Raw genomic sequence first — 27,559 nt, forward strand, 5'->3', positions numbered from 1 at the left:
GGGAATGTAATCAGCAGTATCATCATGAGCAGCTCTACAGATCATTAATGCTGGTTTATTTGTCTTTTCAAAAAGAAAAGAAAAGGGTCTTGCAGGGGATGGGCACTCAGCCACTGGAAGACAGAGAGCAAACGTAAACAAGTTACTGGCTTTGAACTTATTTAATAATATGTGGGAGGGGCCGATACTGAGTCCAGATGTGGATCTACAGAATTGCTTTTAGACAAAACTCACATATGCAAACATACTTGATTTGTATTGAATGTGTCTACTCCATCATTCCCCTCTCCTGACTCTACTGGACTTGTTAATGTTGAATGATTTTATTTTTGGTATCTCAGGACACTTCTATCTCTGAAAGCCGGGGCATCACTTCCTATTGATACCCCCACTGGAGAGAAGATTGTACGGACTGGTAAATGATGTTGTCTTTCCTCCTTCTCCCACCATTTTCTCTCCCTCTAGAAGCCGAACCAGAAGTTGACAACCTTCTGGTTTCAGATGCCACCCCAGACAGTTTCCGTCTGTCCTGGACAGCTGATGAAGGGGTCTTCGACAATTTTGTTCTCAAAATCAGAGATACCAAAAAGCAGTCTGAGCCACTGGAAATAACCCTACTTGCCCCCGAACGTACCAGGGACATAACAGGTCTCAGAGAGGCTACTGAATATGAAATTGAACTGTATGGAATAAGCAAAGGAAGGCGATCCCAGCCAGTCAGTGCTATAGCAACAACAGGTACTGTAAATAAACAAGAGAGAACAGAGAAAAGTCATGACTCAGGGGTCTTCTTCTCACAGGGCTCAGTAATCACAGGAGCTTTGGATGCAGGCAGGCTGGTACTCTGATCCTGGCTCTTTCAATTATAGACTGTGTTACCTTGGACAATTTGGCTAAGTCCTTATGCAAAAAAAAGTATGATACCATTTACTTAATAGGGTTGTGAGGATTAAATGAGATAATTTATGTAAAGCCCATAGTGGAGGGCCTGGCACATGGCAAGGGCTCAGCAAATGAGAGCTATTCACATTATCATTAATGCATCATCATCGTTACAATTATCGTCTGTTTTTTATGTTCCAAAGATTCTTCCTTCTATCTATTATCTCATCATATTTTATCCAGAGATACACCTCCTTGTTCTTTGGCCAAACATTTGAGCTACACCAAGCAGGGAGATAATGGAGAAGCAGCACCTCTACCTAAAAAGATTAACATTTATAAAATGCTACATGTGAATAATCAGTACGGTGATCAGCAAGGATAAAGGAGAGAGCTGGCAAGATTAACATGCTACTGTTTATGAAGCTCTCTAACTCTGATACTCATAACAACTCTGAAAGGCACCTAGAGTGTCCTTGGAGTTTAATCACTTTTTTCCAGAAAAAAAAAAAAAAAAAAAAAAAGATGGTTAATAATATGACTCTTAGGCCCAGTGTGATGGCTCACACTTGTAATCCCAGTATTTTAGGAGGCTGAGACAGGAGGAGGATCACTTGAGTCCAGGAATTTGAGACCAGCCTAAGCAACATAGTAAGATCCTGCCCGTACAAAAAAAAAAAAAACAATTAAAAAATTAGCCAGATGCGGTGCCTCATACCAGCTACTTTGGAGACTGAGGCAGGAAGATCTCTTGAGCCCAGGAGATCAAGGCTGTAGTGAGCCGTGTTCATGCCACTGCACTCCCACCTGGATGACAGAGCAAGACCCTGTCTCAACTAATAGTAATAATAACAGTAGTAATAATATGACTCTTTATAATAATAATACTAAGATGAACATGACTTTTTAAAGAGAAAAGGAAAGACCTCCAACAAGTAGAGTAAATTCTTTCATGAAATTGAGGGAGATGCAGAGACATAGCATTTGCTGGAGACAGCTGCTTCAAAGGGAACCAGGGGACAGAACCACAAAATCACCAGGAGAGATAAAACGGACCTGAGAGGTGATGTAGCTCAACCTCTTCTGTTTGTGCATGAAGACTCTGAGGACCAGAATGATGAGATTATTTTTCTATGGTCATAGAGCTAGTTTTGGAGTAAAACCCAATGACCAGTTTATTCTAATACTATTAAAAATGAGCAGTCTAGATGAGAGAAAACCAATGCCTATAGCTGCTTGCCATCTCTGCCAGGTATAGGCATGACATTTGCCAAAACCTCTCCTTTTTGTCTAAAGATAGATATTCTATATTGTCAGGTTTTCAAGACCTAACAAGTGGCAACAAACCACCCATGTAAAAATAATAATCAGTATTTATAGACTTGGAGAAAATGCTAGAATCCAGGCAGCAACCTAGTAAGAGGGAAAAATCCTGTTTCTTATTAACAGGGACACTCTATCCTGGGGTGCAGGTCTCAGTATCCTCCTCCCTGTGGCTGCCCATAAAACGACTCCAGATCAGAGACAGAGCCTTGATTTTGATCTTGGTTTGTAAACAGTACTCTTCAAAGTTTACTTCTGATCATTGATTTGTTTTGCTGATCTTTTTTTTCTAGAAGCCCTGCAGTTCTAAAGCAAAAAAGAGAATGAATAATCATGAATTAAAATTTTTTTTAAGAACAACAACAAAAAAGGCAAGGCAGACTCTGCTCTTTTGGAAAGCCCTCTCTTTCATTTTCTTCTCTAGAGCCTTGTAGTTTACAGCCAAAGACAGGCGCCCACGTGTGTGTGCAATTGTGTGTGTGTGTGTGTCTCTACATGCCTGTGCTCCAGGACCAGAAGACAGGAAAGGGGGCTCTTGAGCACAGAAGATGCCTAATTTCTATCTTCACCTCATCAAGTTTATAAATTTCCCCTTTTGTGTTTTTTTTTTTTTTTTATCCTTTCTCCTCTCCTTTCTTCCTCCCTCATACCATTGTAAACTCTTCTCTGTAATGTCCTATCCCTGTTCCTCCTGAGAAGGCCCTGCTGTAGCTCTTCCTGTCACTCACAAGGTACCTCTCCACAGCAGAAGCTGCCAGCCCTGGGTGCCCAGGGCAGTAGAAAGGGCAGTGAAAGACAGTGCTACCTGTTGGTTAAGCCAACAACCGTGGGGCAGTGTCCTTGGAATTTAATCATGGCTCTACCTCAATTCCCTCATCTGGAAAATAGAATTTAACTCAAAGGTCAGCCACGAGATTTAAATAAGATCATGAATATCAAGTATTTAGCAGAATTTCTTTACCCGCGGTAACCATGTTAGCTATTAATGTGTTTGGCCATAAGATACACTTACTAAAATGTACCTACACCAAGGAGATTTTCAGTCGGAGCAAAAGTGTGAGTATGCCAGGTTGGCAGAGGGAGGTCCTCAGTGCCTGAGTTTATACACCTCACTGGTTTTTTGTTTTTTCCCAGTAGCCTCATCTCGATCTTTCGTAGGGGACACCTTAAAGTCTATTATGGCCCATGGAGGAAAGAGGGACATGGGAAAGAATATAAAGAGAGGGCAATCATATTTACTGAATTCTCACTGCATGCCAGATGCTGTGCTGGGCATTTCACATTTGTTATCTCTGCTAATCCTCAAAACATCCCTGTGGGTGGTTACCACTTTTCCCTCTGGACAGACGGAGCAACTGAGGTTCACAGAAGTGAAGGAACCTGCCCCGGGTCACGCAGCCTCTCAGTGGTATTTGGACAATTAAGACCTTTCAGGCTCCAGAGACCCATGTGGTTTCTGAAACTTTCCATGGACAGGGCAAAAACCCAGGCAGCCACAGAGTCTGGGGGTGGCTACCAGGCCACAGAAGAAAGCTGTAGGAGGAGATGTCTTGGATGAGAGAAAAATACAGAAAGGGGAAGAAAAAAAAAAACCCTTTCTGAATTTCTGTGGGTTTCAGCATGTAATAATCCCTGTGGGTTGGAGAGGGGAAAAGATGAGGAAGTGAGCTCCCCAGAGCCTGAAAATTGTTTCCTGAATTCTCTGGGTAGGCATGGTCAGCTGAAGAGGGCAAAAATCGAAGCCAAAAAATACACAGAGAAAAGCCAAAGGGAACTGGGTTTTGAGGGGAGGTATTTGGGGAGGCAGAAGCTTCCCCTGGGCATGGCTCTCCTCACAGGTAGACCCAGTGTCCACTGGGTGTTTGCTTTGGTGATGGGCCTGAGGTTGTACTCCTGGCTTTGGACCTCCTTCCAGTTCTAGGAATGGGTTTGTCCGGGTCAGTGTCTGTGTGAACATTATTTCCAGGATTCCAGGCTGTGCTTGGCTCTGCTGCCTACTCCTGGGACCCAGAAAGATCGCATCACAAGAATGTTCACGGAAACTTTGGTTTGGTCCTCTGTAAAATGGCTACAATCACATCTTCTCGGGGGTTTCTATGTGAGGATTAAGCCTTATAAATTGCAAAGAACTGTACAGTTGTCAAGTCTTAGTATTATTTAATAAAAGGAACTAGAAAGCAAAGATTTAAGAAAATGTTAAAAATCAAAACTGAAAGGGGGACATATTCCAATCTGGGAAACCATTCTCCCTCAATTCCTTGGAAGTCAGCTATGGTGCTATCACTCTCCTTGAATTAAACCAAATTACTCTTCTACAACCCTGGGTCCTATAACTGAAATGAAACAACAATTGGTCCTAGCAAGTCACAACTTAACCACAGATAACCACATTCTCCATCCTAAGGGCTTGGCTCAGACATGAATTCTAAGCACTGAGTTTTCCTAAATAAGGAATTCAAGAAGAACCATTGATGAACAAGATAGTTAACTGTTTCTGGGTTTCTCTTTTGTTTTCTTCTTCACAGCCATGGGCTCTCCAAAGGAAGTCATTTTCTCGGACATCACTGAAAATTCGGCTACTGTCAGCTGGAGGGCACCCACTGCCCAGGTGGAGAGCTTCCGGATTACCTATGTGCCCATTACAGGAGGTAGGAGACTCAGAAAGTGGAGAGAGAGGAGGAGTGTTGTGGGTTTGGATGGATCCATGAAAGAGACCCTGATAATTTTCATCACCCCAATATCATGATCGAAGAAAATGAATTCTTTATTTGTGAGACCATCTGGAGAGAAGAGATCTCATTTATAAAGTGCTATGAGATTCTTAGAAGAAACTATCTTGTGAAGGGTCATTTGAACAAGACCTTTTTTAGTCTTGAAATTATAAAATTCCATGAGAAATACATCTCTAGTATTGTTTGCACACAATGACAAAAGACTCTAAATATATTGACATTTCTCTCCCTGAGCACACTCATCTGAAAAGCTAGTCTTGGATGTATGTGAATTTTTCCTTTAGGTACCAAATCTGTCTGTCTCAAAGTTGTGCCTTAGAAAATTTGTGAATTCTAATTCAAAGCACATGGGCTATAATAGAGACCACAGGGAGGAGGCCCAGTCAAATCTGCCTAAAGACACTCTGGCAGGTAGTAAGTTACCTGTTGCTGGAAGTGTGTAAAGAGAGGATGGTTGATAACTTCTTCACAGGAATGCTGTTTCATCTCTATGGGAAGTCTGACCAGCTGATGTGCAAGCTCTTCACTAGCCCCCAAACTCTAAGAAATACAATTTCTGTGTTTATTAATAAAAACTGCAGCACAAACTTGACTATGATCAACTTTCTTTTCTGAAGTAGAATTTCCTCCAGTAAGGGAGTCTGTATAATCCTAAGCCAAGATAATGGGTGAAATAGATCTGATAAATGTTACATAGTAAGCTTCCCATATTCTTTGTGGGGAAAAATAATAAAATAAAATTTGCACAACGTGCCAGCTCTCTACTGAATGGAAACTTGCCATTTTTAGTACGTTGTGACTTCATATTTTTTTTCCCACCTCCTGGCTTTGTTTTTGGCATCTGCACCAATTGAAAAAGCATGAGGTTCATTATTCCTCATCTTGCTTTTACTGTGTTCCAGGTACACCCTCCATGGTAACTGTGGATGGAACCAAGACTCAGACCAGGCTGGTGAAACTCGTACCTGGGGTGGAGTACCTTGTCAACATCATTGCCATGAAGGGCTTTGAGGAAAGTGAACCTGTCTCAGGGTCGTTCACCACAGGTGAGTTGGTGGGGTTGTGTGTATGTGTGTGTGTGTTAGTGTTTTTCAGAGGTCACTTGTGCATCCTACGTCATTTCTCACCTTCAACCTTGTAGCTCATGACTCAGCAGCTGGAAAAAAAGGGGGGGTTTGTTTATGAGATCCTAGTGGAAAGTGAACTGGATTTGGAATGCCAGATTCCTCTCTTCTGGCCCATCCCAGCCTCTGGTGAGCTGGGTAACCTTAACCTTGTTGGGCCTCCATTTCCTGGACTATTGTGAAAGAAAAAGTCCAAGTTTGGGCGTCATACTTACCTGAATTAATATCCAAATTCTACCAACTACATGAGCTATCAGTCCATTTTACTAGGGTCCACTTTCCTCCTCTATAAAACAGACACAATTCTGCTTCCCTCACAGGGTATGGTAAGGATCACATGAAGCTGTATTTGTAAAGCATCTGTAAATGCAATTGTTCACATTAGCCCACCACCTCCTTCCCCTCTCCGCCTATTACCTGGAACCCTTGTGAGGGTCCTTCAAAGCAGGTGCTTCACATGAGCATGTGATGGTGACAGCCACAAAGTAGCTCCTGTCTATTTGGTGGCTCCTGCATTCCAGGCACTGTTACTAAACCCTTCACATTTAATCCCCACAGCTATTATCATCCCCATTTTACAGAGGAGACAACTGAGACTTGGGGAAATGAAATACCTTGGCCAAGCCTACATAATTAGTAAAGGCTGGAACCAAATTTGAACATAGGTCGGTCTGACTCTAAACTCTCTATCCTTCTAGAATAAAGAGTTCCTTTCCTAGGATAACCTGATTTGTACAGTACACTGTAAAGAGGGGAAAATAATGAATTGCATTGAAGGAGAATGAAGTGGAAAATTTCTCTTCAGACAGCCATGTCTCTAAACAATTTATCCTTTGATATATGAGCAATTATCCAGTCCAACTCATTAAGGGATACAAAGAATGGGCCTCATAGGAAATTTTAAAAATATCCTCATAGCCTAAAAGAGTTGACAACACACAATTAAAACATCCCATCTGAACCCAGAGTCCTGTCCACCCTGCCTCACAGGCCCTTATTTCCCCAAAGAAATCTTTCATCAATGGATTCTCCACGGCAACAGATGGCAAAAGCTGGACGTAGTTCCTCCCAATGCCCCATTGTCATCACCAGTTAAAGGAGATTCTATCCATGCACAGTGAAGCAGGAAGGAACTCAGAGTGGACAATGTGGGCTCCCCAATTGCCCTGCCACATCCTGGCTCTGGCCAGTCATTTCATCCCTCGAGGCTCAGGTGCCTCTCTGTGAAATGAGCTGAGGATAGCTTCCCTCCACCCCCGCCAGGGCTGCTGGCATGGGCATAATTCAGTAGTAAGTGCAAAAGCAAGAGGAAATGGTCAGATTCAGGTTGGCTTCTGAGAAAGTGATGTTGGGTAGTAGGAGAGGTCAGTTAAAAGAGACCAGGGATAAATACCCTTTGAATATCCATCCTTTCTCACCACAAGTCATTTGAAAACCATACTTAAGACTTCAAATACCTTTAATAGAGATCTTAATAACAACTCAATTATTGAGAGCTTTCCCTGGTACATTTTACACACCACACATTGCTTAGCTAGTCTTTATTAACTAAACAGTCACCCTTTGGCAACTAAAGAAAGTGAAGTTGGAGAAGGGAAATGAATTTTCCCAAGGCACAGAGGCACCAGGCAGAGAAGCCGTGGTAGAACCCGGGACCACTGGCCTCCAGAGCCTGGCTTTATGTTCTCTGCAAGCCATCTAATGAGAAATACCACTCAAAGCTCAGAAAAGGCTCGGGGCCAGGCGTGGTGGCTCACACCATCTCAGCACTTTGGGAGTCCAAGGCAGGTGGATCACCTGAGGTCAGGTGTTTGAGACCAGCCTAGCCAACATGGTGAAACCCATCTCTCCTGAAAATACAAAAGTTAGCTCAGCTTGGTAGCGCACACCTGTAATCTCAGCTACTTGGTAGGCTGATGCAGGAGAACTGCTTGAACCTGAGAGGCAGAGGTTGCAGTGAGCGGAGATTACACCACTGCACTCCAGCCTGGGAGACAGAGTGAGACTGTGTTTAAAAAAAAAAAAAAAAAAAAAAAAAAAAAAGGAAAGAAGGAAGGAAGGGAAGGGAAGAAAAAGGCACAGGCAGTCTTAACTATGCAAGTCCCCTCTGTTTGTGTAAGTTCTTCCCCTGAGGAAAGTAATATAAACTATAACAATTCTTGTCATGTGTTCAGCCCTGTTCAGTTTACATAGCTTCTTTCCACCAATAATATAATGGAAAAATCAAAATAACACGGAGCATGAAGCCAGCCAGAATTACTATCCCTATTTTACACATGAGGACATAGAGGCCCAAAGTAACTGAGCCAGCAAGGGAGGGAGTCATTACTCAAAGCCAGGTCAGCCTGGCTGCAGGCTCAGGTCTCTGAACCATTCCATGCAGCTGACACTGTCCTAACATCAGGACTCCATAAGCAGTGTGGACAGCTGAGCAGCTGGGGTCTGATGTCCCAACCAATGACTTCCTTCCTGTCCACCATCTTTCTTTGCAGCTCTGGATGGCCCATCTGGCCTGGTGACAGCCAATATCACTGACTCGGAAGCCTTGGCCAGGTGGCAGCCGGCCATTGCCACTGTGGACAGTTATGTCATCTCCTACACAGGGGAGAAAGGTAAGGTTTTGTCCAAGTCTCTCCTCACTCTAAGGAGGAGTGTCTTTCCTGCTGTAAACTCTTCCCGTTCACTCTTCTCCCTGCCACACTTGGTACAGGATGATAAAAATGCATGAGTAGGTTGAAAAGTCCAGTAATGTTCTTGTGGCTCCCAATTGAAACCTCAAGGGAGTCTGGTAGGCCATTTAAAATAAAAATAAAAATACATGTCCAGCCTGTACATGTTTTCCTGGGCCATTCCTCCTCTCCTGTTAGTCTCTCTGCCCACCAGTGTGAGACACCCCATTTAGGAAGCAGCTGTCATCTTTTACAAAGAAGAAAACCAGAATCTAAAATCTTAACCAGACCACTTCAGGCCATACTGAGGAGTCTCAACTTTTCAGAGATCACCAAAGTAGCTAGTTTTAGCAGATTCTATTAAAAAGTCTGAAATTTTAGGCCAGGTACAGTGGCTTACATCTGTAATTCAGCACTTTGGGAGGCCGAGGCAGGTGGATCACTTGAGGCCAGGAGTTTGAGACCAACCTGGCCACTATGGTGAAACCCCGTTTCTTCTAAAAATAAAAAAATTAGCTGGGTGTGGTGGTGCATGCCTGTAGTCCCAGCTACTCGGCAGGCTGAGGCAAGAGAGCTGCTTGAACCTGGGAGGCGGAGGCTGCAGTGAGCTGAGATCGCACCACCGCACTCCAGCCTGGGCGACAGAGGGAGGTTCTGTCTCACAAAAAAAAAAAAAAAAAAAAAAATCAGAAATGTTTTCTTGTTTGGCAACCACCAGTGCTAATTTACCCAGTTGGCAGATTAAACACTTGTTTTGAGCACCAGCAAACTACAGCCGCCAGAAAGTAAAATCAAATGTAAGTAAGAGACAGGAGAAAGAGAGAGTCCTTTTCAATGAACCCGTCCATCATTTTGTAATGATCTACTCTAGAAAGAATTGTATAATTTTAATTTCCAGGTATAGGTAAGTTTCATATTTTATGGTTTGGTATTGTTTTGCTCTCAGTGACGATATGAGCAGCCACCAGCATCTGTGCCTGGAGCTCTGAAAATTTTAATTCAGTTCTGGTAACCAACTAAGAGAGGTCTTTTTGAGGACAGAGCACGGGTGGGGGTGGGTAACTGACAGGGAGGAAGGATGCTGGGTTTATTCTTTTTACTCTTTAATTCTTAAATAGTCCCTGTGAGCAAACTCTTCTGAGTCAGGAAAGATGGTGTTATACCCAAAATGAATCAGGTATGGTTCATGGGAACCATGGAGATTGCAGATTCAGGGCAAACAAGGGGCTTGGTTCAGAAGAGGGGGGGGTGTTCACAAATCATGAGGTAAGGTGACCAACCTGTCCCCACTTGCCTGGTACTGTCTCAGTTTTAGCACCGGAAGTTCCACACCTAGGAAACCCCTCAGTCCCTGGCAAACCAGGATAGTTGGTCACCTGTGAATAGGAAATAAACACATGCCCCTGGGCACAGCGATCGGTATTGCTTTCCACCATTGGACATGACCCAGCAGGCCCGAGACATAGTGGGCAGGCTCTGTTGCAGCTACCGCTGTCCAATTTTTTTTCTTTTTTTTTTTTTTTTTTGAGATGGAGTCTCGCTCTGTCACCCAGGCTGTAGCTCAGTGATGTGATCTCGGCTCACTGCAACCTCCACCTCCTGGGTTCATGCCATTCTCCTGCCTCAGCCTCCCGAGTAGCTGGGACTACAGGTGCCTGCCAACACGCCTGGCTAATTTTTTGTATTTTTAGTAGAGACGGGGTTTCACCATGTTAGCCAGGATGGTCTCCATCTCCTGACTTCGTGATCCGCCTGCCTTGGCCTCCCAAAGTGCTGGGATTACAGGCATGAACCATCGTGCCCAGCCTGCTGTCCAATTTTTGTGGCCCCTCAGTCTAATGACTTGATAACATTTAGTAAATTATAAAAAGGCATGTGAAAAAGTGACAAAGAGAGGAGAGCATGCACCAGGACAAATTAAGCTTGGGCAGCACAAGGCTTGGGAATGTCCCTCCGACCGTCCTCTACCTTGGTCTCAGTGGCAAAGTGATTCCAGCCAGTACCATGTGGGAAAAAAATCTCCTGACCCCCAGTTCCCCTTCCTTCTGATTTGGAGCCTGGAAAAATTAAGTCTCCATATGATAAATCCTTTACACATAAGGTGAGTGCTCAAGAGAGAGAAAGAGAGTGTGAGTCATTTCAGAAATCAGACCCGCTTTTCCGCAGGGTCACTGAAAGTTTTGATGTTCGAAGGAGGTGTGTATGTGGTTTTCCAAGCCCACTCATGGCTCAGACAGTGAGAGGTGACTGCCTTGGTATGTGTATTTCATGTTTAGTGCCAGAAATTACACGCACGGTGTCCGGGAACACAGTGGAGTATGCTCTGACCGACCTCGAGCCTGCCACGGAATACACACTGAGAATCTTTGCAGAGAAAGGGCCCCAGAAGAGCTCAACCGTCACTGCCAAGTTCACAACAGGTACAAAGACACTGAGAGCTGGAAGCTCTCCCTTCTGAGATGCCCACCCACAGCCTGCATCTTAAACGGGAACTGCTAGCCAGTTCTTTCTTAAGTCAGGGCCTTGCAATGTGATTACATCAGCATCACTTAAATTCACCAGTGCCCACTCAGTCAAGGCCTGAAGAAACACACCATTTCCTTTTGAACTGAAATGACCTTGGTTTCCCCACGGGCAAGGAAAAGATTTTAAGAGGAGGGCTTTGTAAGTGGAAAAACAGTTCCCACTGGCCCTAAACCTAGTATTTAATGATCCATGTTCCAGGCAGGAAAATATTTTTGGAGAGGCAGATTTTTTTTAGGCAGTTTTTCCTAGATGTTTGTTAGGTTTCTATACATTGAGAGCTTTTTACAAACTATAGCAAACAGGGAAACAGAGGAACCATCCTGTCTGTCGGGGTATTGATATTAGCATTCATCTGTCCTCTTATTTAGAAACAAGGGGCTTGATAATGATGTTCACAGCTGTATATTTCTCTCTAAATCCAACCAAGGCCAGCTAGAAACATCCAGCCCTTAGGACGAGATAAACCATAGAGAATACATCTTTGGAGGTCATCTGGCTCAACCACCTTATTTATACAAAGAGGAGGTTCTTGCCAAAGGTCACATAGTTCAGTAGTAGGGAAAGGACTTGAACCCAGTCTTCTTGATACCTAGCCCGAATTTCTGCCTTACATTTGCTGACCTTATCCGATATTAATTGTCCTATCTTCTCCAGACCTCGATTCTCCAAGAGACTTGACTGCTACTGAGGTTCAGTCAGAAACTGCCCTCCTTACCTGGCGACCCCCCCGGGCATCAGTCACCGGTTACCTGCTGGTCTATGAATCGGTGGATGGCACAGTCAAGGTATTTTAAGTATACAACAACTCCTCAATGCTAGTTGAAGCATTTTCATGATCTTTAAAGTACAGAAGAATTACCTGATGCTGTTTTTCTACCCCAGTGCATCTGGGGAGCTGGAAAAAAAAAAAAAAAAACAAAAATCAGTAGAGACTGGACGGCATGCCAGACCTTCTGAATCATACTCTCCAGTCTCTTTCATTTTAACCAGACTCCAGTTCTGATAGCCAGCCAAGATCAAGAACCACTGCTTACAAGACTTGAGGACATTTTAGGAGCTGGAATCTTGATCCTTTAATATTTTGTTGAACAAAGGCCAAAAGGTTCTTCTGCATGTTTTCCATATGTATTATCTTGCAGATGGTATCTTTATGTTATGTATTGTAATATGTTTCACCATGTTCTTTTTATATCAACTATTAATACTGTTTTTATCCAGTGTTTATATTATTTACATTCTCTATCCAAGAATTTTCTTTCTTTTACCTTTTAATTTGAAATAACTTTAGATCTTCAGACAAGTGAAGGAGATTTCCTAAACTTTGCCTTCCAAACTTGTTATTGAATTTTTTATTTTGGTTATCTTACTTTATATTTCCAATATCTTTTGCTTATTCTCCACACATTGATGTTTTTCTGGCATTTTGTTTGTGCTTCATATATCATCATCTCTTTATCTCTAAGAATATTTTGCTGGTATTTTATTTTATATCCTGCACAGTGTTTGTTCCAAGTTCCTTTGCTTTGCTGCTGTTGTTAGGTTTGGTTTGGTTTGGGTGTCTGTCTTTCACGTTGGAGACATCCACCCAGCGTCTGTTGATCATGGTCTGTCTTTTTGTATTTGAAATAGGAATGAAAGAGCTAACTTGGAGTTCCACCTGCACAGGCAGGGCTTGTAAACTTTGTGGCTCCCTGCAGAATGGTTGGGCAAGTACCCAACAGTTTTCTTGGGGAACCCCCAAATAACAGTGTCATAAAGCCTGGGCTTTCACTGTGTACAAACTTTCATCTCACTATGTTTCTAGTGTAGCACCTTGGCCTCCTTGAAGGCTGAGCCTAGTGGATTTGAATCTGGAGCTTCCTCTCTGTCTCATCCTCTCCAGAGAGTAAACCTCAGCCTACCATCTGAATGGGAAAGGGCAGTCATTTAGACTGTTGGAGGGAATGGGGAGATCTCAGAGTCTATTTGTTACAAAAAATCAAACAAACCAAACTTTTGTTCAACCATACTCCACATTGGCCTTTAAAGACATCTCTGCTTTTATACACATTCCTTTCCTAAACTTGCTGGACTCTGTGACTTGCACCAAGCAGCCTCTGACTAGCTCTGCCCATGCTCCTTAGTTAACCTCAGCCTTCTTCATTCATTCCCCTCCACGGTCTCTCTACCACTCATTTTCTATCTACCAAGATTCTGTTGACACGGGACACCTGGTGCTGTCTCCTTTCCCATTCCCCTCATCTCTGTGGATTTATACCTCACATTCTTCTGCTCTCTTTTTAGTGGGTTTCAGAAGCAAGTAGAGATGAGTGGCTATATCCAATCTGTCATATTTAACAAGAACTGGACACATTGCTAATTACTATCATGCCCCTTTCTGGAGTTGATATAACAATGAACTATCTCACTGTGTGAGCTAAAGCAAGTCCTTTATCTTCTCTGGGTGTCAGTGTTCCCATCTGTAAAATGAATGTCTTGAACTTACCCATCTTTGAGGTCTTCTCCTGGTCAGGCATTCTAGGATTCTGTGTTTACCTGAATCATGAATCTCGTTTTGATCTAGAGTACCCTAATTGCCTAGAAAATGGCTTTGCACAGAAGCCTAGAGAGCTGACAGGTAATTGCATTCCTAAGTAATGCAATGAGTCCAGCTTTATCCCTGACAGTTGATCTTTCTCCCAGGGAGTAGAACTGGGGGGCTGCACAAAGGCCTCTGGGTATTAAACAAGCACTCATCCCAGTTTACTTTTCTGCAGGTCCATTCACCAGCTTTATATGTCTTAGAAAAAAAAAAAATCAACCTGGTATAGGAGAAAAGAGTCCTGGACAGGGTGTTAGGAAACCAGGATGGAAGAGCATCCTCTGCCTCCAACAATTTATGGAATGAGAGCAAGTGTTTTAGCTTCTCTGAAGCTCAATTCTCCCATTGAAAAAAACAGGATAAGGTACCTTACCAGTTCCCAGGATACAGGAGAAACTTTCTAGGCACCCGCACTGATTCATAACTGCCCAAACTCAGCTGACTGTTTGCAGATTGTAGAGAATAGCGTTGTGTTTGGTTTACTAGGAGTGTAGGTTGAATTCCAATCCCAGACACTAAGGTCATTTGCTGAAAAGAATTGGAAGCTAGCAAGAGGATGTGGAAAGAGGACCTCCTGTAAACTGAAACCAATCACCTCCTCTGTACGGCAGCCCAGAGACCAGCCACAGACTATAAGTGTAGTTAGAGTTGGTCAACATCTGTCTCTCATGGATATCCCTGTTCTAGAAGAGAGACACGTGGGGTCAGCTTAAGTTTTCATCATACCACGTCTATGGGGCTATTCTAATCATCTCCTAACACAAGAGATCCCCAAACTGACTGCACATTCGAATCACTTGGGAAGTTTCTTAAATATAGTCAGGCCCAACTTCTGGCTCTGACGATTCAGTCAGTCTGAGATGAGGCCCAGGCATCATATTGTTTTAAAGCTTCTCAGAGTGATAAAGAACTATATTTAGCGACCACTGACCTAACTGACCTCAAAGTCCTTTACCCTGTGTGATTCATCTTGCCACCAGATTAAGCTTCTTAAAGCACAGCTTGGTTTATGTCATTGGCATGTCCAAACATCTTTCAAGACTCCCCATTCCTTATAATAATAAACTTCAAGTTCCAAAGCTTAGCATTTATACCTTACGGGGATCCTCACTCCCTTTAATGATAAACTTTAAGTTTCAAAGCTTGTCATTTAAAGGCCCTTCATAATCTAGTAACATTTTCCACTGTTCTAACACCTGAAGTAAGTATGGTTGAGGTCACTTATTGCCTCCTTATATTATTTCATTTTATGTTTTAAATCTGCTTTATTCAAAGTTTACTGATTTAAATATTAATCTCATCCGAAAAAAAGAAAAAAACACCTTCACAGAAACATAGAATAATATTTGACCAAATATCTGGGCCCCATGGCTAGCCAATTTAACATATAAAATTAACCATTACAATCCCATTCTCCTAACGTAGTTTGGCAGGGCCTTGGGCAGGTGGTAGCCTCAGCCCTGGAGTCTACGGCAGTGCTCTCATGCTTACCAGATGCAGTCCCTCCCTCCTCATTTATTTTAACTTGCTCTGCACCTTCTGGCCCAAGGACCTTTGCTTGTGCTGCACTCTCCCCATCTCTGATATCTCAGCAGTGCACATGGAGCCTGGCACAGAGTGGGTACTCAATGAATTCTTGTCGAGTAAATAAGTGAATGGATGGGTAAATGAACTTATAAACAGAATGACTTGTTATCTATACCCTGATAATTTCTGTGACCAAAAGCTATTATATTCTTTCTTCTGCTCTTAGGAAGTCATTGTGGGTCCAGACACCACCTCCTACAGCCTGGTAGACCTAAGCCCATCCTCCCACTACACCGCCAAGATCCAGGCACTCAATGGGCCCCTAAGGAGCAATATGATCCAGACCATCTTCACCACAAGTAAGGAGGCCCTGGGTGCAACCCAGCCTTGAGATCTAACTTTGACTGAATCAACCCTCGACCTCCCCTTTGACTTCTACCTTAAAATTTTCAAACAAACTTCTGAAAAGAATTGATTCACTGTTACTAATTGGAAGCCTGATGAAAGCAACTATGGGAGGGTAATGAGCATCCCAGAGAAAGGAAAGGAGGGAGCCCATCTGGATTCAATCCCCATTTCTATCACTTGCTAGGTGTGCTTTAAGAACGCTACTTCCATCCTATAATCTTTACCTTCTTCATTTATACAGGGCGATTAATAATAATCCCTCTGTCACCAGGACCTTGCAAGGGTTTGTGAGGTGTTGCATTTGAACTCCTAGCCCAGCATGTGGCCCATATAATTGTGTGGTCCTTTTATTGTCAGAGTCCAACATGAGCTCAAAGTCTCTTTCTTTCTCCTTCATCATGCCAGTGTTTACAAAGCCCATCCACATTCGAAATCACAAATGGTCTTCCCACCAAGCTGGTATAGTGGGCCCTATGCTCAAAGTCCTAGTAGGGAAGCAGAGGCTTTCAGAGACGAAATGACCTGTTCAAGACTATCTTGTGATTTACAGTCAGAGTTGGGCTCAGATATTCCATGCCCAGGGAGCCTCCCCCTGCACCTGCCACAAAGTATCTTCTGCAGATAGCAAACCTGCAAGTTGTTCCTTTCGTAAGTCCGAGTAGCATCCATTCCCAAGGATCAGAGGAGCTGGTCTTTGGAAGCCCTGCCTTTTACAATTCATGGAACAGTCACTCTGCACACTCTTTGTGTGCAGAATGCAGAAGGTGCTTCCTCTTTGCCAGATCTTATGCCAGATGCTATGACTGTATCCTAAAGATGCTCTTATACTAGGGTTGTGAAATAAATAAGAAAACAGCTCATGATACAACTTCAGATGAGTGTCCTCAGATCAGAAAAAAGAACTGCTATGAGCATCAGCTCGAAGACATCTACTAGGCATAGTTCCAAAATTGTCCATTTCTACGAGATTTTAATTGTTTGCATCACATAATTGCACTTGGAAATTCCCCAGGCATTCTAGTCCATAGAGTTAAGCTGAGAATTAAGCTCCAGCTCAGTCGTCCTGCTCTGACAGCATCACCATTTCTCCTTATTCCACAGTTGGACTCCTGTACCCCTTCCCCAAGGACTGCTCCCAAGCAATGCTGAATGGAGACACGACCTCTGGCCTCTACACCATTTATCTGAATGGTGATAAGGCCCAGGCGCTGGAAGTCTTCTGTGACATGACCTCTGATGGGGGTGGATGGATTGTGAGTACCACCAGGGACTGCAGAGCCCTCAGGCCTAGGGGAGGAGGGAGAGGGCAAAGCGGGGGAGGAGAAGAGAGTGATCTCCTCCTGGTGCACTCTGATACCCACATGTGTGAGGCCTTGCAAGATAGTGCCTGTCACACAGAGGCACTCAGGAATTCTCTCTTAAACAAAAGAATGGGAAACACGCTGGGTACTTTTTGAAACCGGGAGATAAGTTTCTTGTAGTTTATCTCATCAGATCCTCATCAAATAACTCTGTGATGTATAAATGACAGTTGATCATTGAACCCATTGCTTACATTAATTAGCACTGACTAAGCTTTTATTATCTACCAGGCACTATGCTAAGAGTTCTAGATGAATTATTCCAATCCCATTACCATGGAAGCTGGGTAGTATATTTTTGAATTAATAAACTTTATTTTTTTAGAACAGTTTTAGGTTCATGGCACAATTAAGTGAACAGAAAGTTTTCATATACACCCCACACCCATCCACGCAACCTCCTCATTATCAATATCCTGCACCAGAGTGGTACATTTTTTACAATCAATGAACCTACTTTGACACATCATTATCACCCAAAACTGGGTGGTATTTTTAATCCCTGTTTTTCAGGTGAGAACACCAAGGGTTAGAGAGGGGGAGGTGACCACCCAAAGTCACATGGCAATTTAGGGATGGACTGAGCAGAGCCTGATGCTCTCTCCACAGTGCCACATTCCTTCCTCTCAGAATGATGCCCTCTTTCCTGCAATAGCTTAAGTACACCCAGATTCATTGATATGTTTATAGGTGTTCCTGAGACGCAAAAACGGACATGAGAACTTCTACCAAAACTGGAAGGCCTATGCTGCTGGATTTGGGGACCGCAGAGAAGAATTCTGGCTTGGTAATGCAGCTCTGCATGTTTGTATCTAAAATGCCCATTTCTGCCCTCCTTGTCATTTTTCCTAACCCCCAGGGACCTATGGGAGAGAAAGAGATGAGGAAGAAGCACTAGTTCTGGTGGCAGACACAGAATATCGAATTCTTAATGAAAACGACTATTATTTAAATGCTCTGAATCATTAAAATGTAAACCAAAAATTATCTGAGACAGATCTCAATCAGTTTAGAGGTTTACTTAGCCAACGTTAAAGGCATGCCCAGAAAAGAAGAACACAAAGCCACAGGAACAACCTGTGGTCCGTGCCTTTTTTTTTTTTTTTTCCCCAGAGGTAGTATTGAGAACGTTAGTATTTAAAGGGGAAAAGCCACAGGAACAACCTGTGGTCCATGCTTTTTTTTTTTTTTTCCAGAGATAGTATTGAGAACTTTAGTATTTAAAGGGGAAAAGCCACAGGAACAACCTGTGGTCCATGCCTTTTTTTTTTCTTTGAAAGATGATAATGAGACCTTTAGTATTTAAAGGGGAAAAGTGGGCTGGAGGAGAAAGAGGGAGGGTATGGTCACATTACTGAAACCACATGTTGCAAGATAAAAAAAAAAAAAAAGCAGAATGATTTAAAAAAGCAGAATGACAAAAAGGAGAATGGTCAATTATGTATTCATCTCACACTCAATAAATCGGCACTTTACATAAGATACAGTGAAGACCTGTAGAGATATCTGGCCTTTTATCTGTAGCATCTGCTTAGGGACAAAAGGAGAGGCAGTTTCTTGCATGACTCGGCTTTCAGTTTATTTTTTTCCTTTTGCCAGAGTTAAATTGGGGTCCCAAGATTTTATTTTCCTTTCACATAAAAATAAAAATCTGGTTAAGGAAGAGCCAAAACTTACGTGTTAGCCTTAAGTCATTCTCTGGACCAGTCATAGAACCCTCCTCACTGATATCATTGACCGTTTCCCTCCTGTGCCCCAGGTTGTGCTCCAGGTGCTAAGATGGATTTTTTAGAGCCATAACCTTTAACCCCCAGAGCACCCCTACAAAGTACTCAATTGCCACCTGGTGGGCAAGGTGTCAGGTGTCAGAAGTGGTTGACTAGCAGGTTGGAAAGATGAATTTACCAACAACAGTATAGGTTTGAAAAAGGAAAGTTTATTAGAAAGAAAGAATGCTGCAAAAAGACTTAGAGCTCTGCAGTGGATTTTTCCTTAGGAGTATTTGTGGACCTTAAGGCAGGAGCTTAAGTGTAATTTGGACCTTATTAGCCATGTAGAACATGATAAATGATTACATTAGTGGACATTTTGGTGACTTAATGTCAGCAAGGGTTGCAAAATGAGTTTCGATATACATGTATTCCAGAGATGTATAGAAATTCTACTTATCTATACATTTTAAGGAAATAAACCTGGAACCAGATGCTTCCTTGAGATATAGGGAAGCCTAATTACCTCTAAATTGCTCAGTTAAGGAGTTTTTGTCTCCGAGGCCTACTTGATGGTCACCAGGTGATTTTTGCTCTCCTCACCACCTCCCATGGATGAAATCATAGCCTCAAAAAGGCTGAGTGGTTTGCGCATAGGAGTCTAACCAATGAACAGCTGAGCTGAAATTTGGCACCTCCCAAGTCAACACTATAATCCTATCACCCATCCATTCATCCATGCAACCCACACTTTCCAACCACCTAACTGCAGAGAACATTGTTCTATGCACCACTGCCTAGGTCAGAAAATGTTTATCATACTATAATAAACATTTATCCATATTATTCATTGCCCTTCATTTGTAAGGCACTTTATTTTATTTTATTTTTTATTTGTTTGTTTGTTTGTTTAGACAGAGTCTCACTCTGTCACTGAGGCTGGAGTGCAGTGGTGTGATCTCAGCTCACTGCAACCTCTGCCTCCTGGGTTCAAGCAATTCACCTGCCTCAGCCTCCCAAGTAGCTGAGATTACAGGCACCCTCTCCCTGCCCTCCTAATTTTTGTATTTTCGGTAGAGACGGGGTTTCACCATGTTGGACAGGCTGGTCTCAAACTCCTGGCCTCAGGTGATCCACCCACCTCAGCTACCCAAAGTGCGGGGATTACAGGTGTGAGCCACTGCGCCTGGCCTGTAAGGCACTTTAGAGTTTAAAAAGTACTTTCACCACCTTATCTCCTTGGATCATCACTAATGCACTGGGAGGTTGGAAGTGGGGCAAAAATGTCAACCCAATTTTACCTGAGACTTAGAAATATCACATATTTGGCCTAGTATTACTCCAGCAAGCATAAGACTGAGCTTCCAGCCCAGGCCTGTATGATACGCATCCCCCCCGCCCTTTTTTTTTTTTTTCTGAGATGAAGTCTTGCTCCGTCACCCAGGCTGGAGTGCAGTGGCACAATCTTGGCTCACTGCAACCTCTGCCTCTCAGGTTCAAGTGATTCTCCTGCCTCTGCCCCCCAAGTAGCTGGGACTACAGGCACCCACCACCACACCCAGCTAATTTTTGTATTTTTAGTAAAGACAGGGTTTTGCCATGTTGGCCAGGCTGATAATGAACTCCTGCTCTCAAGTGATTCCCACCACCCCCACCCCACCCCCTTCCACCCCACCTCTGCCTCACGGAGTGCTGAGATTACAGGCATGAGCCACCAGGCCCGGTTGGCCCCCTTTTAAGTGTACCCAGCTGCTGCTTTTACAGAGTGAAATAGAAATGAGGGCCTCCGTCACCTGTGCTTCTTAGCAACCCTTGCCTGTCATCCGCAGGGCTGGACAACCTGAACAAAATCACAGCCCAAGGGCAGTACGAGCTCCGGGTGGACCTGCGGGACCATGGGGAGACAGCCTTTGCTGTCTATGACAAGTTCAGCGTGGGAGATGCCAAGACTCGCTACAAGTTGAAGGTGGAGGGGTACAGCGGGACAGCAGGTACAGTAGTGGCTGCACTTAGAGCCTACAAAGTCATGGAGACCTTGGCATTTACAGCTTATTTCTCTAACTTTCAATCCTTCCTCATTAATCCAGCCATTTATTAAATCAACAAATATTTGAATACCTACTGAGTGCCAATCCAGAAACATTGCAATTCAAAAGTGTTGGGTAGATATTTGGATCCTGAAACATTGAGTAGGTTGGGAATCAGGAAAATCAGGATTGATTTCTAATGACCATCTTTCAAAAAAAGTGTGTCTTCCTTACCCAGTTTTAGATATCAGTTGTAAACTGATTTAAAAAAAAAAAATCCCCCAAAGGCCTTAATATCCATCCAATCCAGCACTTCTCAATATACTCTGGGCATATGGACCCACTGGCGATCTTGTGAATGTCCAGATGCTGACACAGGTTGTCTGGGATACGACTGAGATTCTGCATCTTCTCCAAGTTCCCTGATGATGCCGATGTAGCTGGTGTTGCTGGTCTGTGGACCACACTTTGAGTAGCAAACCACCCACTCCATCACCTAACTGCTTGAATCTCTTCCAAGACATTCCTGCCATGTGATCCTCTAGTCTCAGCCTGCATCCTCATGAATAGAAGGTCACTGCCTCTCAAGTGACCCCTTCGTTCCTTGTCTGGCTCATACCCTTCATTCCGGTTTTGAAGATTTCTTGGACTTGAAGTGGTTTTGTGTGGTTTCCTGGCTCCACATAAGAGGAGAAATAAATAAGGAAACAACATGTATTAAGGCCTACTAGGTACCATTCTCTTTTGTAGACATTCCACCTGCATTCATCTCATTTATTCCTCATAAATCCATTTTATGAAGATGTTATTTTTATACAGAAGAGGAAAGAAGTTCAGAAGAGCTCAGTGATTTGCCCAAGGTAAAACAGCTTGTAGAACGTGGATGCAAGCCCAGCTGCAGAAAACTGCATCTGACGGTGTTCTTGGTGACAAAGAAGGGTCAGGACTGAGAGTGTGGACCACCCTCATGCAACCCATGCCCACTTTCGGTGGCTTTCTGTTATGTTTGTGAGAGCAGAAGAGACACATGCTTGGCACGTTTCCAACCTTCCTGAGCCCTGAAAGAAAACAACCATAAAGTGAAAAGGTTGCCAGATAAAAGTTTGCCAAAAGCCAGGCTGAGCCGAAGGAGGCACAAAGCTCTTTTGAGATGGCAATTTAGTGATAATAAAGAGAGACACCCAGGGGCAAACACTGCTTTAGTTCTTGAATCCTTCAAAGAATGTTGGCATTTTATTACCTGGAAATAAATACCTCTTTGGTTGAGATAGCTTCAGGCAAGAAGAATAATGTTATAGGGCAAGCAAATTCGTTAAGCAGCAGGAATGTGACCTCTGTTCCTCTTTGTACTTCCATTGAGGAATGAGCCATAATATTTCCCTTTACTGAGATAACGTTTGTAAGGCTGCATTTTCTTGCATGATTTGGCTGCACCCACGCCCTCTGCAGGAGAGCATCCTGTTTCATTAATATCTACGTGCTGTCCTCATGCTCTGGGTAGCATCATCATTTAAAAAGGTATCTGGGTCCCTTCGACAACTTGCTCCAAATTATCACAGTAGAATGCCTCAGAGTCTTGAAATGTTTGTGCACAACAAAACATTTGGATTGCTGGATTGGGAGTGAGGAGACCCACAAAGCAATGGCACTGAAATGCTTCAGAAGTTCAATATATTAAATTACAAATTAGATTTCCAAATAGTACTACATGTAAATGGGCTTCTTTTCTAAGAATCACGAAACATTGGTCTGATAAACACTTTAGAAAGTAACTATGTGATACAGAGGTTATTTAGGGACATCTAATGTCTGCAGGGCTTAATTATGACGAATAAATATTTGTCTGTGGGAGAAAAGCATACCATTATTAAATGCATACTTCTCACCTTACTCTCTGAAATCTTTTATGTAAAGGGAATGCAGAAAAGTCATAAAAATAACAACAATCAAAGTAAGTATTTGTATGCCATGCCACCTGTTTAGCATACGCCTTTGTATCCATTGTCACAATGGCACTGCTCAGTATATAGAATCAAAGTGCTAGTTTCATTGTGTAGATAAGAAAACTGAGGTTCAACAAGAGGCTTGACTTGTGCAAGGTCACAGCCAAAAAGTGAAAAGGTGGGACTCTCCAAAGCCAGCTACAGCCCTCTTCCCACCACATGAAGCTGCTTCTGTTGGAAATAAATAGGGGGGATGACACTCATGTCCCATTCAGTTCCACATTCAATGCTGACTCTGCATTCAATGTTCAAGGCCAGTCCCACCCCCAGAATCTTTCAGTTGTCACCTCTGGTTCTGCCCTTTACAGTCCAGGAGGGAAATTTCAGCTGGGATTTCTCAGGTACATATTTTCTGTCTCTCCCAGGTGACTCCATGGCCTACCACAACGGCAGGTCCTTCTCCACCTTTGACAAGGACACGGATTCAGCCATCACCAACTGTGCTCTGTCCTACAAGGGGGCTTTCTGGTACAGGAACTGTCACCGTGTCAACCTGATGGGGAGATATGGGGACAATAACCACAGTCAGGTGAGTGGACCATGAGGGCCCAGAGCAGGCCAGGCTTGGGAAGCAGGAGGGGGCCGATGAAAGCACAATTTAACCCCCTATCCTAGCAGAGACTAGGAGGCAGGAACCCTACTTACATGACAACATGTTTTTCCCAAGACAATGAGCACTCTCAAGGACACTGCAGGCCAGGTAAAATAGAAACAGCACAGGCTAACCCTTGGTGATCCCAAGGACAAACACCGGTCAAATGGATTCCAAAAACAGAACGCTTTGCTCAGACAAAATCTCTGTCTGAACCCCAAAAGTAAAGCAGATAAAAGTGGAGGCCGTTTAGACGAAGCAGGGTTGATGACACAGAACCCCTGGCCTGGGGCACCTTTGGAATCCCAAGAATACCTTGAAATGAAGTCCACAGACTTTAAATCTCCACCTTTTGTGAAGAAACCAAGGCCCAGAAAAAGCTGATTTTTCTGAGGTCACAGAGTGAAGTTGGCAGCAGAGCCAGCTCTCCCCACTTCCAGCCCCTGGCATTTTCCCTGCACCACACACACCTCTAGCATTTGTTCTGCAATCATAGAAACAGATTTTTTTCGATCCCCTTTAGAAACAGGCGAACGGATCAAATTCAGTAATCTCCCTTACTCTGAGCCCTGCCTACACTGGCACATTCCTGAAAAGTATAAAGCTGCTTGGGACTAACCACTTAATCATAACCAAACTCCTGCCCAGGTTCCTCTACAGAACTTAGTCACCATCCCAGGGAGGAGGGATGGGTCTTCCCTCAAGGCCACACCACACTGATCCCTGGACCGCAAGGATTCTTATGAGGTCTGCTCACTGGAATCCCGGGGACTTTATAAAAATGCAAAGGGCCAAATTCCACTTTATGATAACCTCAGGGATTCTGATTCAATGATCTCAGGCAAGACACAGCATCTCTTTTTTTTTTTTTTTTTTGCATATTTGCATTTTTGTTGTTGTGCTTTTGCAGCGGGAATGGGGGGTTGATATACTCCACAAGTGATTCCTGACATACAGCAGATGTTGGGACGTATTGCTTTTCAATATTAGTAACTTTGATACATGTGTTTATGCTCTAGTTAACTGCTAACAAATGACACCTGCGACCTTAAGTGTAGACCTTACCTTACATAATTTCTGGCACTTTTCAAAGCACTCTTACCTTCTGTACCTCAAGTGCTTATCACTTTTACCCTGTGCAGGAATTAGGATGTGGTTTTTCATACCTGTGTTACAGAGCAAGTAAGAGTCACAGGACATTTCTTGACAGCAGTCCTGTGTTGTTTCCATCTTATTATGTTACTTCATCAATATTTCCATTCTGAGCACTATTTTATCATCTTTATTGCCTTGTCTCAAAATACTTGTATAATACAAAGTTCTTCTGGGAAAAAAAACAAAAACAAAAACAGCAAGCTACATGTCAGAAAGCAAGCCTCTCTTTCCATCCTTCCATTCAATTATGGAAGAAGAAAGAGATGACATGGAAAGGAGCCACAGGAGCAGAGCCCCAGCTCCGACTCTGCTCCCGCTGCTGTGTGGCCTCTGTGAAGTCACTCTCCCTCTCTGGCTTTAGTGCCTGCCACAGTACAAGAAGGTGTGGCTTCCATCCCTGAACTGTCAGAGGAAAGAACCGGGGCAAAGGCAGGCAGTGTGTGCACCAAGCTGTTGGACTACCATACTCACTGTAACTGAGTGATTACAAGCGGATTTGCCCATGAGATGAATGAGTCATTCTTTTTTTATTATTTTATTTATTTATTTATTTTTATTTATTTATTTATTTTTGACACGGAGTCTCGCTCTGTTGCCCAGGCTGGAGTGCAGTGGCGCGATCTCGGCTCACTGCAAGCTCTGCCTCCCAGGTTCACACCATTCTCCTATGTCAGCCTCCCAAGTAGCTGGGACTACAGGCACCCGCCACCACAGAGGGCTAATTTTTTGTATTTTTAGTAGAGATGGGGTTTCACTGTATTAGCCAGGATTGTCTCTATCTCCTGACCTCGTGATCCGACCGCCTCGGCCTCCCAAAGTGCTGGGATTACGGGTGTGAGCCACCACGCCTGGCCGAATGAGCCATTCTTAAACCTCACATAACTGTAAGACTCAGAAACTGCCCATGTCAGTGAATGCCAAACAATTAGAAGCAAATAAAGTGTCTCTATTTTTCTCCCATCTCACTAGCCATTAACTTCCCCACAGTGGGGCAAGGGGCCATGTGGGGTTTCATGGGTGGACTCTACCATCTGCAGACTTCGCTAAAGAGTCAAACTTGGAACCTGGATGCCAAGACGCAAATACAGTTTTTTCTTGTAGAAAGCCTTGGCCAAAATTTCAAGGATATTTCCCCCTACTTAAGACTAGGGAAGTAATACTTACCAAGTACCTATGATGTGCCCAGGTCTGTGATAGCTCCTTTACAAACTCATTTAATCTTCGTCTCATCTTTCAAGGCCAGCATTGTCAGATCTTAGGAAAGAAAGAAAAAAACAAAACAAAACATAGTAAAACCGAGGCTCAGAAAATATTGAGAACTTGTTTAATACTATTTATCTCTCAAGTAAGAGCACTAACATTTAACCCTGTACGTCAAGTTGTAAAACTGTGTTTTGTTGATGTTCTTTCTGCTATTCCATACCAAACCCCTATTAAAATACTCCATAGGAATCTTGTGAATTACAGACACACACATACACCCTGTATATAGCTATTCAATTCTAGAACTTCTGATCATGATCTGAATTCCTTCATAACCTATTCTGAAGGATGGCAGGTTTCATCAGCTACCATTTTGCTTCAAGAGGGAAAACCAAAGCTCCATGCAAACTCAGGCAACTCGACTCAGGTGAAAACTTGGGTCAGATTCAGCCAGTTCCTCTGAAAGTTTTCACAACCCAGACCAACAGAGAGATAGGCAAGAGGCAGCTGTGATATACCAAATGGTCAAATTGAAGCAGAACTCGTTTAGTTTGACTAAATAGCAATCATCAGTGAATACCTTGCCTAACAGTAACCAACCTGGAGGCCTTCTTATTTATTTATTTATTTATTTATTTATTTATTTATTTTTTACAGGGCGTTAACTGGTTCCACTGGAAGGGCCATGAACACTCAATCCAGTTTGCTGAGATGAAACTGAGACCAAGCAACTTCAGAAATCTTGAAGGCAGGCGCAAACGGGCATAAATTCCAGGGACCACTGGGTGAGAGAGGAATAAGGCCCAGAGCGAGGAAAGGATTTTACCAAAGCATCAATACAACCAGCCCAACCATTGGTCCACACCTAGGCATTTGGTGAGAGTCAAAGCTGACCATGGATCCCTGGGGCCAACGGCGACAGCACGGGCCTCGCCTCCTCTGTGATTTCTTTCTTTGCACCAAAGACATCAGTCTCCAACATATTTCTGTTTTGTTGTTTGATTCAGCAAAAATCTTCCAGTGACAACATCGCAATAGTTTTTTACTTCTCTTGGGTGGCTCTGGGAATGGGAGAGGGGTAGGATGTACAGGGGTAGTTTGTTTTAGAACCAGCCATATTTTACATGAAGCTATATAATTAATTGTCATTATTTTTGTTAGCAAAGATTAAATGTGTCATTGGAAGCTGTCCCTTTTTTTACATTTCATACAACAGAAACCAGAAAAGCAATACTGTTTTCATTTTAAGGATATGATTAATATTATTAATATAATAATGATGATGGTGATGAAAACTAAGGGTTTTTCAAGAGATCTTTCTTTCCAAAACATTTCTGGACAGTACCTGATTGTATTTTTTTTTTTTTTTAATAAAAGCACAAGTACTTTTGAGTTTGTTATTTTGCTTTTAATTTGTTGAGTCTGAATTTCACCAAAGCCAATCATTTGAACAAAGCGGGGAATGTTAGGATAGGAAAGGTAAGTAGAGGTGGTGGTCAAGCAGGAGGGGTGGAAAGGAGACTAAAGACTGGAAGGGAGGAAAGCACTTTTATAGACAAAATTGAACACGCTTGTGAAAAGCTTACAGGCCAGGCATGGTGGCTCATGCCTGTAATCCCAACACTTTGGGAGGCCGAAGTGGGAGATAGCTTGACCCCAGGAGTTTGAGACCAGCCTGAGCAACATAGTGAGACCTTGTCTCTACAAAATAGTAATAATAATAATTAAATTAGCCAA

The 27,559-nt window shown here is 43.1% G+C and overlaps 1 protein-coding gene across 3 annotated transcripts in view; it reads left to right on the forward strand.

Moving 5' to 3' along the window:
• TNC (tenascin C) overlaps window positions 1–27,222 on the forward strand; it is a 98,869-nt gene extending 71,647 nt beyond the window's left edge. For 2 of the 3 annotated variants that reach the window (XM_011998477.1, XM_011998478.1), the window contains 12 exons: window positions 466–738; window positions 4,731–4,853; window positions 5,840–5,983; window positions 8,554–8,673; window positions 11,007–11,150; window positions 11,911–12,041; window positions 15,591–15,723; window positions 16,874–17,025; window positions 17,824–17,920; window positions 20,672–20,833; window positions 23,238–23,401; window positions 26,480–27,222. In XM_011998477.1, the coding sequence (XP_011853867.1) occupies window positions 466–738; window positions 4,731–4,853; window positions 5,840–5,983; window positions 8,554–8,673; window positions 11,007–11,150; window positions 11,911–12,041; window positions 15,591–15,723; window positions 16,874–17,025; window positions 17,824–17,920; window positions 20,672–20,833; window positions 23,238–23,401; window positions 26,480–26,590 (1,754 nt within the window). In that variant the 3' untranslated portion in view covers window positions 26,591–27,222. The remainder of the gene's footprint in view (window positions 1–465; window positions 739–4,730; window positions 4,854–5,839; window positions 5,984–8,553; window positions 8,674–11,006; window positions 11,151–11,910; window positions 12,042–15,590; window positions 15,724–16,873; window positions 17,026–17,823; window positions 17,921–20,671; window positions 20,834–23,237; window positions 23,402–26,479) is intronic. The other variant, XM_011998479.1, reaches the window with a different exon arrangement.
• Window positions 27,223–27,559: the final 337 nt, after the last annotated feature.

The sequence above is a fragment of the Mandrillus leucophaeus genome, unplaced genomic scaffold, assembly GCF_000951045.1.
Source record: "Mandrillus leucophaeus isolate KB7577 unplaced genomic scaffold, Mleu.le_1.0 Scaffold572, whole genome shotgun sequence".
In the NCBI taxonomy this organism is placed as follows: Eukaryota; Metazoa; Chordata; class Mammalia; order Primates; family Cercopithecidae; genus Mandrillus; species Mandrillus leucophaeus.